The sequence below is a fragment of the Pelodiscus sinensis genome, chromosome 2 (assembly GCF_052426305.1).
Source record: "Pelodiscus sinensis isolate ZL-2025 chromosome 2, ASM5242630v1, whole genome shotgun sequence".
Classification (NCBI taxonomy): Eukaryota; Metazoa; Chordata; order Testudines; family Trionychidae; genus Pelodiscus; species Pelodiscus sinensis.
This window is the reverse complement of record NC_143053.1, coordinates 169,466,773-169,480,824: the sequence shown is the minus strand read 5'-3', so window position 1 is coordinate 169,480,824 and position 14,052 is coordinate 169,466,773. Positions and strand designations below refer to the sequence as shown.

At 44.2% G+C, this 14,052-nt stretch overlaps 1 protein-coding gene across 1 annotated transcript in view; it reads left to right on the top strand.

Annotated features, from left to right (window-relative positions):
* Nucleotides 1-14,052, top strand: part of RALA (RAS like proto-oncogene A) — a 39,733-nt gene that overhangs the window by 15,193 nt on the left and 10,488 nt on the right. The window contains exon 2 of the mRNA XM_075921732.2: nucleotides 13,790-13,934. Within this exon, the coding sequence (XP_075777847.1) occupies nucleotides 13,821-13,934 (114 nt within the window). The 5' untranslated portion in view covers nucleotides 13,790-13,820. The remainder of the gene's footprint in view (nucleotides 1-13,789; nucleotides 13,935-14,052) is intronic.

Genomic DNA, 14,052 nt, shown 5'->3' with positions numbered 1-14,052 from the left:
AGCAGTCAGTATGTCTCAGGTTTCTGCTGGTAAACACCTCCCAGCCAACTCCTCCCAACCATTTGCCACCCCTCCACATATCCAAACCCTGTGCCCCCTACTGCACCCAACCCCCTCCTAGATCTGGTACTTCAATTTCCTGCCCCAGATCAAGGGTCCCCTGTACCCTTGGTCACATCCCAAAATACTGCGTCCAAGTCCCTTGCCCTAGGTCACAACTGTCTCCACCCAAGCTCCCTCCCAGCCCCTATTCTCCCTCCTGTGCCCCAGTCGTACCCAAAGCTTCCTTCTGCACTCAACCTCCTTCCCAGGCCCCTGATTTCATCCATTAATATCTTGACCTCTTTGATAGAGGGGGCCATGCCAAGATTTTTCAATTTATTGTCCACCCTGATCTGAAGCCATGCTAACTGGGAAATGTTTTGTTCAACTTGAGCTGCTACTACCAAAGGTACAGTGCAACATGTAATTTGCACCCGCATCAACACACTTTGCACATGTAGGCCTTCAGTTTTAGAATCTTACGGTATGTCTAGACTACATGCCTCTGGCAACAGAGGCATGTAGATTAGGCTACCTGGCATAGGAAAATGAAGCAGCAATTTAAATCGCCCCTTCATTTAAATTTAAATGGCTGCTATGCTGAACTGGTCAGCTGTTCGTCGGCTCAGCGCGGTAGTCTGGATGCTCTGCAGTTGACATCAAAGGCATTTGTCAACTTCCCAGGTATGCCTCCTGGGATGAGGTTTACCTGGGAGATTGACAAATGCCTTTAATGTCGACTGCGGCGCATCCAGACTACTGCGCTGAGCTGACAAACATTATGTGGACACTTATTGTGGTTTGAGTGGCTGATCTGGGTTTATTTTAAATTGATTAGGACCATAATGAAGCTACATCTAAAGCTTCTATGGGGATTTGCACCAATTTGACTAAATGAGTACTACATAGTTGATGTAGCTGTCAACCTCAAATGCTGAAATCCTGCATCCAAAATTGAACTGCTAAATCCATGTTTCAGAAAGCAAGCATTTTTAAGGCATGTCTAAATTCTAACTGTACAACTTAAAGTACAGTGGTACAACTGCACAAAGTTGACCACTTTTATCAGGATAAAGGTACTCTATGCCAGTAAATGAGCTAGACCAATGGTAAAGCACCTTTGTCAGTTGTTTCTGCAGACTAAGCTCAGGGCACCTTCTAGGGGCTCCTTGCATTCCATCTCCTCGGCCTCCATATCTCCCATTCTTAAGAGGTGGCTGAAGCTGCTGGCTCTAATGAGGTTCAAGGTATTCCATGTTTGCAATTTCAATCTTCTGGTTGTCACCAAAACTAATAGGGTTCTACCCAATGAGTCCTGGAACATTGCCTAACATGTTCAACTTGATTACAGCATTCAAGTTAACATATTACGTTAAACTTGATGGCATCTAAGACCTTGCATTGCTTGGCCAACAATACGCAGTTTCTTCTAACTCCGCTGTGAATCAGAAATGGTCAAAGTTCTGGGTGATCATTCTACACATGCCATGTATTAAACTTCTGCAGTGAAGTCTTGATGGCTAAAGTACATGCAGCTACTTTTGGATGTAATCAGTTTAATTAAATGTGAGAGCAGACTAGCAGATTGATCTGGAACTTACTTTAGGCACTGAAATTACACTTAAGTTTCTACCTTCCTCTAATTCCAGTGAGGCCAAATTCTAGATTTTTAGTTAATGGGGTTTTCCAAACTTAGAATAAAAATTTGAAAAGCTTAGTTGGTGTGGATTCTTTCAAATGTGTGCAACAGAGCAGAGTTACTAGCAATTAAAGTTACTGCACCTATAAGGCACTCATTCTAATAGGCTTACGAGTTAGGCTTTTCTAGAAGTATACAGTAAGGCTACGTCTAGACTGGCCCCTTCTCCGGAAGAGGCAGGCAAGTCAGAATAGGGAAATCCGCGGGGGATTTAAATATCCCCCCGCAGGATTTAGATAAACATGGCCGCCACTTTTTTCCCCGGTTTGGGGAAAAGCCGGAAAATTGCATCTAGACTGGCATGATCCTCCAGAATAAAGCCCTTTTCTGGAGGATCTCTTATCTCTTGCAAGTAGGAATAAGAGATCCTCCGGAAAAGGGCTTTATTCCGGAGGATCGCACCAGTCTAGATGCTCTTTGCTGGCTTTTCCCCAAACCGGGGAAAAAAGCGGCAGCCATGTTTATCTAAATCCCGCAGGGGATATTTAAATCCCCCGCAGATTTCCCTATTCTGACTTGCCTGCTTTGCATGCCTCTTCCGGAGAAGGGGCCAGTCTAGACGTAGCCTAAGTGATAAGTGGCATCTGTTCTGCCTTGTTTCCTTCCTTTGGTATGGTCTTACTACAGCTCTTAACTGTAAAATGTATCTTAAGGCTATTCAGTAGTATTACACATCCTCTATGGATGTGTAAATGAAATTGTTTAGCAACCCCAAACTTAAACAAGTTTCACAGTAATGACATGGTTGTTGTGCCTGGTAGGTTCATGACTAGACTGCATACTGCATACTAAAGTAAGTATGGCAGAACACAGTGCTTGGTCACTTTCTGTGAAGGTAGATGCTTTCACTAGTCTCCGTGAACTTTTCACTACATGTTATCACATCAGAATTCCCTCCTTCAAGGTGATAAGAGATCATAGAAGGCTTGCCCTCTTAAGTACCTGAATTTTAACTTCCTTTGAAAACAGAACTCATGAGACTTGATCAAAAAACCTGCAGAAATGAGTGGAATGGTAGAATTGAGGCACTGGACTAAGTTGCGGAATGCAGCTGAGAAGTAGATAGGCTTAGAATTTTTTTCTGAAGTCGACTTTTCTATCTTGATGCATTGTTTTTGCCCTCAGTCTGAGACTGAGACTGGTTAGTTACTTACAAGAAATTAGGATGACAGACAATCTCTGAGATGGTAATTCATATACTGAATAGATCTCAATTTCATTAAGCTATTTTAACAGCTCCAAGTTAATTTGAGTTTGTTTTGGTAAACTTGTTAACTGAAGACCTTAGTCACATTTTAAGACACCATGAGTGCAAAATACTTAAAGCAGGGTGAATACTACTGATTAATCCAATCTGGCCTGCTCCCCTTAATTGGTCTCTGGTTCTCATTGGTCTCTGGTTCTCATAACTTGCCCTGGAACAGCATATTTAAACAGCTATTCTAAATGTGGCTGCTTGTCTGTCTGTCTGTTGCTCAAACTGTCTGCCTAGCCCATCTTCAGAAACCCCTTAGGAACCAATGCTTTGATTTGCATGTACTAATCAGAACTAGCAGTACCAGAGGAGGATGTTAGGGTTGAAGCCAGTTTGTCTGGAACCCACTTGAATTCTCTCACAGCTACCCTTTCCCCTTTCCCAGGGAAATCTTTTCCCCTCTTATCTGAGGGCTTCTCCAACTTCACTTCATATAGTATACTAACCTGAAACCTCTTCAAAGAAATACTGCTTCACAGCCCAACACATGACTTCAGCATGAAGAAATGCCATGTGCTTTAGTCCAAGTTTTTGTACTCAATACTGAGTAATGAGGTGAAATTCTATGAATGGTAGTTTTTACAAAGGTGGTTTGGCTGGATGACTACTTAATCCCTTGTCATAATTTACTGGTTCCTGTGAAGATACTTCCAATATAAAATTGGAGTTATGAAGGCAGCAGGCTGTAGTTCATTTCCAGAGTCTGTAAGAAGGTAGGCTGAACAGCCAACACACTGAGGAACGGACCTACTATAATGTAGGTTCTCTAACTGTTTGTCTACACCTACAAAAATACTAAATACAAGAAACTGTTTTCCTAAATTCCAAAAAATTACTCCTTACTGTATGTAATGGGATTATAGTAACTAGAATGTTACAGTTGAGCTGTGCAGAAAGGAACAAAACTAGTCCATAATCAAATAAGGCATACAGTAAATCAAGGTTTTTAGCTTGTGCTAATTCCAGGATTACATTTAGTTTCATGCAGTACAAAATAGGGATGTAAACTACATGATCAACTGAGCCGGGGCTTATCACTTAATCCTGTCAACTCGTGCATTTTCTCCCACTCTCCTTGCTTCCTCTGATGTGGAGGGGGGAGCCTGTGGGGCGCTGGCTTTCAAGGTGGCTCCCCCACAAGCACTGGATCTGCCACACTTCCCCCTCTGCCCCATGCTGCAGCCTCTGACATCCCTAGTACAAAAGATGTCAGTTGAATTAATATCTCTAATTGTGTGACTTGCAATGTTGCATAGTAGTGTTAAATCCTGTGTAGTATCCATGAATAAAACAGTAGCATAGATAGAGCAGTCGCTTTTTTGTTCCAGAGATTCTGGAGTATGTATGGGTCTTCTGTTGATTCCCTCTCAGCTTATTCTTGTTTTGCACTTACTCTATACCAGTGTTTCCCAAATAGTGCTCTGTGGAATCCTGGGGTCCTGCAAGAACCCAGTCCCTCCCTTCCCACCCTAGAGGCAGTCGCCTGGGGCTGACATTTTTCAAGGGGCCACTGGCCACCGCGGTCTTGGTTGTCTTTGCTTGACAGTTTTTCTTTTTTGGTCAACCAGTTTTGCCCGGTGGTTTTTTAAGACTTCTGTGGCCAAATAAAATTGGGGAAACACTGTTCTATACCATTAAGTGTAAGGAGGACAGAGGAAGTTTTCTGCAAGATGGTTAGCTTGTTTCACCCAACTTTGAGGGATCCTTAAACTTTCTGGGGGGAGTGTGGTGTGCTGGGAAGAGCAGGGAGACTGAACAGCATGCTTGGTAGTAAGAGAAGGCAGTTTCCTCCTACTCTTACAAATGTACAGTAGGAAAACTCACCTGTTTACTCCCATGGGACCTGCTAGGGGGCAGTACACAAGCATAGGTAGTGCATAGACATTACCCAAGGTGCAGGCTGCCTGCAGGAATGCCATACTACACTGGTGCCTACTGGCCAGAGCCTGAACCCCTCACTCATATATTCTAGGTTTGGTTTAGATCCTATTTTCTGTTTGTTCCTGAACTCCAGCTTGTGACTCTTTTCCTGGCATTGTGGTGAGCTGCATCTGGTCCCCAAGCCATAGGTTCTCTAACCTTGTGGTAGACAACACACCACATGTTGTGTTGCATGGCTGTGGTGGTAACCATTCCTCCATCCACAAGGCGACAGCTTAAGTGTTGTCCACCAAGTACATTGTGTTGCCACTCTAAAAGCTTGAAACGAAGCTTTTGTAGTGGGTTCTTAATGGAATGAATGGGAAAGTGGTCCCAAACATTAGGATAATGTAGTTGCTGACTATTTTCCATCAGGAGCGATACACGAACTTTTTGTCTTTAGAATTAAATTAAATTGCACTTAATTTAATTCTAATCAGGATTTGCATACTCAGCCCTCAAACAGGTTTGTGCAGTGTAAAGAAATTCATGCTAACTGAATTTCTTTACAATAGCTAAAGGTGACCAAAATCCAACACAAAATACCAGATCTAGTTGGGACAAACTTCTTCAGTCACTTGTGTAGATTCCTGTCTATGCCTATGAAAAGTAGGGCTAACAAGGAATCACTTCAGCCAGAGCCCTGATTAATTTACTACTGTATACAGAAACCTAACTACATGAATTCAAATAAGGTGACAAGTGTCTCAGATTACTTTGAGAGGAAACATCCCAAGGCCTCTTTCAAATTTTGCTACCAGGCACCTCCATAATTTGCTGTGGTTTCTCATGGTTTCTTTGGATATTTGTGTTTCAGCTCATGGAATGTTTGTCCCATAGTTTCCACAATCTAGCTTGCATTTTTTTCAAGCTGATTCTTCATTTTGTTTCATATCCCCTCAACCCTTACAGGTCTTCAGCCTGTGGCAGTTTTAGTGATCCAGAATACAGCTGAATTAGACTTTAATAAACACACTGACCTTAGACTTTTTTCCCTAGCAGAAGTTGATATTTTGTAATAGTAAAAGCAGGCCTACTCAACTCTGGAAGCCCTGGGGACCACAATGATACTCACAGCATGTGCAGAGGGCCAAAACTGAAGTGTGATTGGGTGTGTGTGTATGCAAATGGCCTCTTTGACACTGGGCATGAATACAAAGCACTTCCCACAATGCCCTGGTGCTCCCAGCACTTCCTCCCTGTTGGCTAGAAAAGCTGACACCCTGTGACATCTGTTCCAGCTAACAATATTAAGGACTCACTGGATAGTTGACTAGTCTATCTTTCTCTCATGCCCCTGCACACACACACACACAGAAGCAGCAAAAGGGGGGATGGCTTAGCTGAGCCAGGATTAGCTCTGTAGTGCTGCTGCTTTGAAACCCCAAGCTGGTGTTTCATATGGGCAGCTGCCACACTGCTGATCTGCAGCTCAGCTGTGTAGCACTTCCCCTTTGAAATGCCAAAGCAGCATTCAAAGGGACAGTGCTATGGAGCCTGGGGTCAACTGGGAACTCCCCAGCTTATCCTGGGTTCTGCATGGCACTTCTCCAGAAGCCAGGGTCCACTGGGGTGACCCCGGGCTCTGGGGCACTTCGCCTTTGTACATTTCAAAGCAGGCACACAGGGTGCAGCCTGGAGTCAGCGGGACTTCCCACTGGCGCCATGCTGCATGTGGAGTTCCACATTCCTCCTTTGAAAGATACAAGAGCCCCTGCTGGGGAATTTCTATCAACTAGTCATCACTGCAATTTAACATCCTTCATTCTAGCCAGCCCATATGCTTGGGTCTTTCAGAGCTTACCCTGCGAGGGAGATGCCTCACCATTGTAAAGCATATTGCCTTTGGGGGCCGTGTTCAAAGGATTCCACACGTGGGCGGCATGTTGAGCCCCACGTAAACCCAAACCACACTGTGGGCAGCAAACAAATGGCTTGTGTGAGTAGCCCTGGTAGTTATAGTCCTTATAGCAAAAGTACATGTAAGTTAATGTTTAACACCTCACCTATTTGTCAGAATGCAAATCACTACTTACTGCAGCAGGTTTCAAGTAAACTGGCATGACTCAAAGAGCACCATGCTAAAGTTGCAAACTTAAATCAGATTGACCAGCCAACTTCCTGTTTCAAGCTGTTGTGCCTTTTTCCTTAAAGGAACATGGTCAAGACTTTTGAAAACTACTCTATTCCACAAATCTTTAACAGAAAACATTTAAGGATTGCTTCTGTTTGCTTTAATGGCTTTTTAAACCATTTTATTACAGTAATGTGAAGCTAAGTTTCTCATACTTCCAGATATAGTACTCAAGTTTTAGTAGACAAAGTTGAGGACAAATGTGACTTCTAGTTCAGTGTTTCTCAACCAGTGGTATGCGTATGCTTAGGGGTGGGGTATGTGAGAAGTCTGGGGGGTACATCGACAAGAGAAATTTGGCAAATGTCCAGGATTTTGCCCTGCAAAGTGGATGAGGGAGGTGGCATGTGCCTGTCAAATTGAATGTTTGGAGCCACATGCTAGGACATGTGCCCCAGCACTGGTGGGGAAACACTCGTGTCTGCAGCAGCTCAAGTGAGACCCAGGGCAGTTCCAAGTTGGGGGGTGAGTTTGGGTGGAAAGGGGGGAAAAATCACTTCTTTGGCTAGTTTTCCTCTGGCAGCTTTCCCTGGGGTGCTCCAGCAGGGAGGGCAGCTGAACCTGGAGATGTGTATTACCCCTGTCAGCAGCTCAGTGCAATGCATCCCCTTCCCCATGGCACTGTGGAGAGAAGCTTAAAGGCAGGGCTGGCCTTACTGTGAGGCAAACTGAGGCGACTGCCTCAGGTGCCAGACTGTGGGGGGGGGCACCACTAGGACCCAGAGGGTAGAAAATTGTCATTTGCTGGTACATATATATTCTCCCTGCAGTACCATGAGAGGAGTAGAACAGGAAGGCAGAATTGAGACCTTTGAAGGGTTTGGCTCAAGTGAGGGGGATATGGGAGCATCATTTGAGTTCCCTGCTTCAGGTGCCAAAATGTTGTGGGCCGGCCCTGCTAAAAGGCAGTGAAGTGGTACAATAAGCTTTGCTCCAAAGGACCACCCCCACATCAGTGGCATAGTGAAGAGAACTAGCGGGGCCAGTTGCCCCAGGCACCCCAAGCGCACAGCCCCACATGGAGAGCCCAGCACTGGAGAGCCTGCAGTTAAGCTGCTGAGGCAGCACCAGGTGGCTGGAGCAAGCACTTCAAAGGTACCGTTACATAAGAATGGCCACTGTCGGCAGACAGGGTACTGGGCTGGATGGACCTTTGGTCTGACCCAGTATGGCCAATCCCAGGTGTCCCAGAGGGAGTGAATCAAGCCATCTCTCTCCTGCCTTCCGTCTCTACTCTCTGACAAACAGAGGCTAGGGACACCATTCCTTACCCATACTGGCTATTAGCCATTAATGGACTTAACCTCCATGAATTTATCTAGTTCTCTTTTAAACCCTGTTACAGTCCTAGCCTTCACAACCTCCTCAGGCAAGGAGTTCCACAGATTGACTATGCACTGTGTGAAGAACTTGCTTTTATTTGTTTTAAACCTGCTGCCCATTAGTTTCACTTGTTGGCCCCCAGTTCTTCTATTATGGGAACTGTGAATAAGGATAAGCAGTTATTACTTATCTCCACACCACTCGTGATTTTTATCTCTATCATATCCCCCCCTTAGTCTCTTTTCCAAGCTGAAAAGTCCCAGTCTCTTTAATCTCTCCTCTCATGGGACCTGTTCCAAACCCTAATCATTTTAGTTGCCCTTCTCTGAACCTTTTCTAATGCCAGTATATCTTGAGATGAGACCACATCTGTATGCAGTATTCCAGATGTGGGCATACCATGGATTTATATAAAGGCAATAAAATATTCTCCATCCTTTTTTTTTTCATGATTCCGAACATCCTGTTTGCTTTTTTGACTGCCGCTACAGTGTGGACGTCGTCAGAACTATCCAAGATGACTCCAAGATTTTCTGATTAGTTGTAGCTAAATTAACCCCATCATATATGTATAGTTGGGGTTATTTTTCCCAATGTGCATTATTTTACATTTATCCACATTAAATTTCATTTGCCACTTAGTTTGAGATCTTTTTGAAGTTCTTCAGTCTGCTTTGGTCTTAATTACCTTGAGCAGTTTACCATATGTCTAGTGCCTGGCTCTGGGGAGGAGAGGGGCATTGGGTTAGAGCGGGGAGGCAGAGGCACAGGGAGGGTGTTATGCGCCTGGGGGCAAAACAAAATTTTTGTGGGCCCACCCCTCCCACTGCTGTGCAACAGGGCTCCAAACCTGGTGCACTGCTGAGCCTGACCCAGGGGAGCTCGTACTGCCTTCCCCATCCCTTCCAATTTGGGGCCTGGCCCCTGCTCACACTAACCTGCTGGCAGAGATGGAGGAGGGTGGGGATGGAGATGGAGAGGCAGGGCAGAGGCTCTAGCTGGTGGTGGTGGGCAGAGGCACAGGTGAGCCCAGGTATGATGGGGAGCAGAGTAGGGACTAAATTGGCAACCCCCAGGGTGGCACCTGGGGGTAACTGATCCCCACTGTGCCCCTGGCAGAGGGGGCTGAGAGTGCCTGGCTTTGGAGGAGGGGAGGGGCATTGGATACTTATTAGAAGTTGAGAAACACTGTTCTAGTTAATGGTCATGAAGTATTGCAGATACCCTTAGACCACACAGTCTGAGGTATATCTATACTACCAATCATAGTGCATGTGACACAGGTGGATTAGTTGCATGTAAGGCTTGGGAAGAGCACTCCTGGAGACCTTAGCCAAAAAAATTCACCCTGAATGAGGAGGGGTAGCTTTATTGCCATAAGAATGGCTCTTCGTGGTAAAGCACAGTCTATACTGGTGCTCTTGAGCATTGAACTCTTGTCACTCAGTGTTTTCTTAACTAAGGATGTAAAATTCCAGTTCCTCCATTAAATGTTAGGTTAAGCAGGATCAGGGCTGAGGAATGCTCCAGCCTAATTGGAGCATCCCTGTGTGGAGGTTGGTGCTGCTGCTACTTGCTCGCAGCCCCTGCCTGCAGGATGCTGGGGCCTGCTGTATACAGGGCAGCTCTGGTATACAGGGCAGCCCCTGTCTATGCCAGGCTTCCTCCCTCTGGCAGTGAAGGAGCTGCTGCAGCCCCCACTAGTAAGATTTCACTTTATTTTTAACTGGTAAGCACCCCTGAATGAGTGCTGAAAGTGGTAACAGACACAGCCTAACAGTCAATAGAAATTCCTATATTGGTATGTGGTGTAGCCTTGATTCTGCAGAATCATGCATTTCAGTAGCCCCCATCAAATGAATCTAAACTACTCACATGTAGTCTCCGTAGAAACGAGATCAGATGTCCCATATTTCTTGCTCTATGGCATAGCTGTGCTTCACCCATCTGGTAAGAGACCCTGTACCTATGGGACCTAGGGATGTTAAAGACTAGTTGACTATCCAATAAGCAAATGCTTATCGGACAGTTGACAGGTTCTTCCCACTGTCCCCCATGCTGCCTCTAATAGAGGCAGCAAGTGTGGGGGGGGGGGGTACTTCAAAGGGGCAGTGCTGCACAGAGCTGACCCGGGCTCTGTGCTGTGTGGCACTGCCCCTTTGCAATGCTGCCACCATGTTTCAAAGTGGCAGCACCAGGTAGAGTCTGGGGTTAGCTGGTGACTCCTCAGCTGACTCCATGCAACATGCCAGCTTTGAAATGTACAGGAGCTCTTCTGCATTTCAAAGCAGAAGCACCTGCATGGAGCCCAGAGTCTGCCCTGGGCTCCATGGTGTTTCTACTTCAGAATGTACAAGAGCCTCGCAGAACCTGGAAATGCCTATCAATTAGTCGAGTAATGAATGGAATTTCCATTGGCTACTCAACTAGTAAATTAATCACTAGTTAACCTCCCTAATGGAAGCGCTCTCCTGTTGACATAAAAAAATCCATGAATGGCAGAAGCTAAATCACTGGTGGGCAACACTCAGTCTGACCATGTGGCCCATCAGGGTTCTGTGGCCTGACACACTTTTTTTACCATTGCCCATGCCATGTGAGGTTGGCAGATTGTGCTGTCTTCCATCCATGTAGCTGGCAGTATTACTGAAGTGACACGCATGTGAAAGCACATGCTGATTGAACAACTGTGCTATACACTCGCTCTGCATCAATCAGATTTCTGCTACAGATTAGCACCCTCACAATTTTAGATATGAACTAAGGATAAGTATCATGTAACTGACTAATCAAGTAGCTGATGCATTTTTGCATCGATTATTCAGTTAGTCAATGCTGCCTCTTTGAAATGCTGTGGTGATGTTTCAAAGAAGCAGCACAGAGCCTGGTCCCTCCCCTTGCTGCCTCTATCAGAGGCAGCGAGGGGGTGGGGAAGACAACCAACTAGTTCACTATCCTGTCAACTATCAGATAAGCATTTGCTTATTGGATAGTTGACTAGTTCTTCACATCCCTGATATGAACTGCCCTTTCCTACAAGTCAGTCTTGGTTAAGGCAGTCTAGCAGCCCATTGAGATGAAGGGCCACTCATGCAGCCTGCTCACTAGCCTAGGGCGTCCATAGTTGAGTTAGGTCAACAGGAGAAATTGCCAGCATACTGTGCATACTAATGTACCTTATGTCACAGGGGAAAGGTTGACTTTTCACAGCTCTGAGGGACAGAACTTAGCATGTAACACTTAGTTCCATGTCAGCATAAGTGTCTTCTTACTTTCAGGTTTTAAATGTGTGTGAATATAGATGTATTAATCCAAAATCTTTATAGAAAAGTCACTAGCTGTTGGATATTAAAACAATTTCTAAATCTTTGTGAAAGTCTTGCACATGAAGGGTAACAAATGACTTAATTGTGTAGATTAGCTGAATATATTTGCTATACATCTCTGCTGTGTCTATAATTAGTACAGCAGCTTGCTCATACTTCATTCATTTAGATAACCTTTATGGGTGAAAGTTTAAGCCACTTGACTTTCAATTGTGTTGTCAAAACTTTGACAACATAATGAATAGTGGGGTTGATATGATCCAGAGAGGCTCCCAGATTTTAGGACAGCTTGAATAAAGCTATACATGACACATGAAATAGCATATTACACTTTTAATCACCTCTGTACCTAGCCACAATGAGTTTGTATGCACTTATGGAAATTGTTAAACTAACATTTGCTCATCTGCTAAGGTATAACTGCAAACACACTGGCATAGCAACACAAACATTGTTGTCTTTAAGGATGTAAAATTCCATTTGACTGGATAAACATTAACGGACTAAACAGATGGGCACATAGGAAGGAGGCTTGCTGCAGCCCAGGTGCTTCCAGCCCCATGTGGCACCATCTCAGCAGCTGCGGGAGCCACTTCTGCATCTTGCCCCCATGCAGAGCTGCTGGCTCCCAACCAATGTGGGTGCTGGGAAAGGCTGGAGCAGCCCTCCTCCCCTCACTGCATGTAGGGCCACTCCCCAGGTACTGGTAAACTGTTACCTGGTAAGCATTAGGGATGTTAAAGTGTTAATGTACACAGTTACAATGAGCCTAGGCTCATCAGGTCACCTTAATAGTTAAACACTCTCTCTCCTGGAATGTGTGGGGAGCCAGCTTAAAAGCCTGTGCTCTCTGGGGAGCCCCCTTCTGCCCCCCTGCTGAAATTTTCAGGGTTACACCTTTACTCGATTAAATATACTTTAATGTCCTTATGCTTGCTGGTTACCCATTCACATCCTCCTTAAGACTTAAATCTTTGTTCAGTGCAGTATTTGGTGTAATTGACAACTCTGTATAATTACTCTTGACAATTTAAGTTCTTTGTAACTTGTGTACCTTTGCTCATTAGCAGAACTTACTAACTACAAACTAACATGTATTACTGTGAACTGAAAGGTCTAAAGTGCTAGATCTTTGCTCTTAATTGTAGCAGTCTGAAGATGATTGGGACTTGGTATTTTAATCCAAGGAGCAAAGGAGAGTGAGTGTCTCCACACTAAGATTTAGAAGAATGGGGGGGAACTTCTGTTTTAGACCCCTTATTTTAGAAGTAGACTCCAAAAGGAATACTCATCCCCCTTGAATGGGGTCCAGAATAAACTGTCCAGAAGTGACTGAATGGAATAAAGATCTACTGGTGCTCAAATGACTGCTGGCTGGCTTCCTATAAAACATCTGAGTTACTGTACATAGTTGCACCCTAATCTTGCCTCTCATGCAGGAACAGAATGCATTGAAGTCAGTGGGATGCACGAGGGGAGTGTAGCCTCCATGCATGCAACAAGATGTGGACTTGAGGAGGCATGAATTCTGCATCTAGTACTCAAATGTACAGTAATAGCATCATAAGGCTGCAAGTTTATTTGGTTCTAAACTACAATACTTCAATCCCTTGCCACAATTACACCTAGACTTCAAATGACAAAGTGCACTTGGATCTGGGCTTAATTTCCATTTAAAGACTGCACTAACTGCATTCTTTAGTTTACTAGGAGTATATTTTATGGGCTTATTATAGAACTTGTAAAGCCTCAGACTTCTCACTTCCTTTCTTTGCTGATGTGCTTATAGCTTTTCTTGTGCTATATTATGATTTTGTCAAATCTTGCTTTAGTTTGTCAAACATACAAATGACTCTAGGTTCTCTTGAGCATGATAAAAGCAGATGACAGATTATAATCTCTAATTTTTGGCTAATTTGTGCTGCTGTTTCATGGGTTTACCTTGCTACCTATAGATTAACACAACAATAGTAAGAACCAGAGTTTTCTTTTACTGGGGGTAAGGGTAACAAGTTCCTTGAATATAAAGGTCTATAAAATTGAACAGTACATGAGCATTAACTACTGGAATTACTTTATTCTCCTTCTAGATTGTTTAATTGTCATAGCTGCAATCCAAAGATGGCTGCAAATAAACCGAAAGGTCAAAATTCTTTGGCTTTACACAAAGTAATCATGGTGGGAAGTGGTGGTGTAGGAAAATCTGCTTTAACACTGCAATTCATGTATGATGAGGTAAGAATCTAACTTTTCTAACAAAGTAGTATGTGAAACATTTTATGTAAATAAACAATATGGCTGCTGAATAGCATCAAGCTTATTGGTATGGCCATGTAAAGCTGCTTTTGAAGAG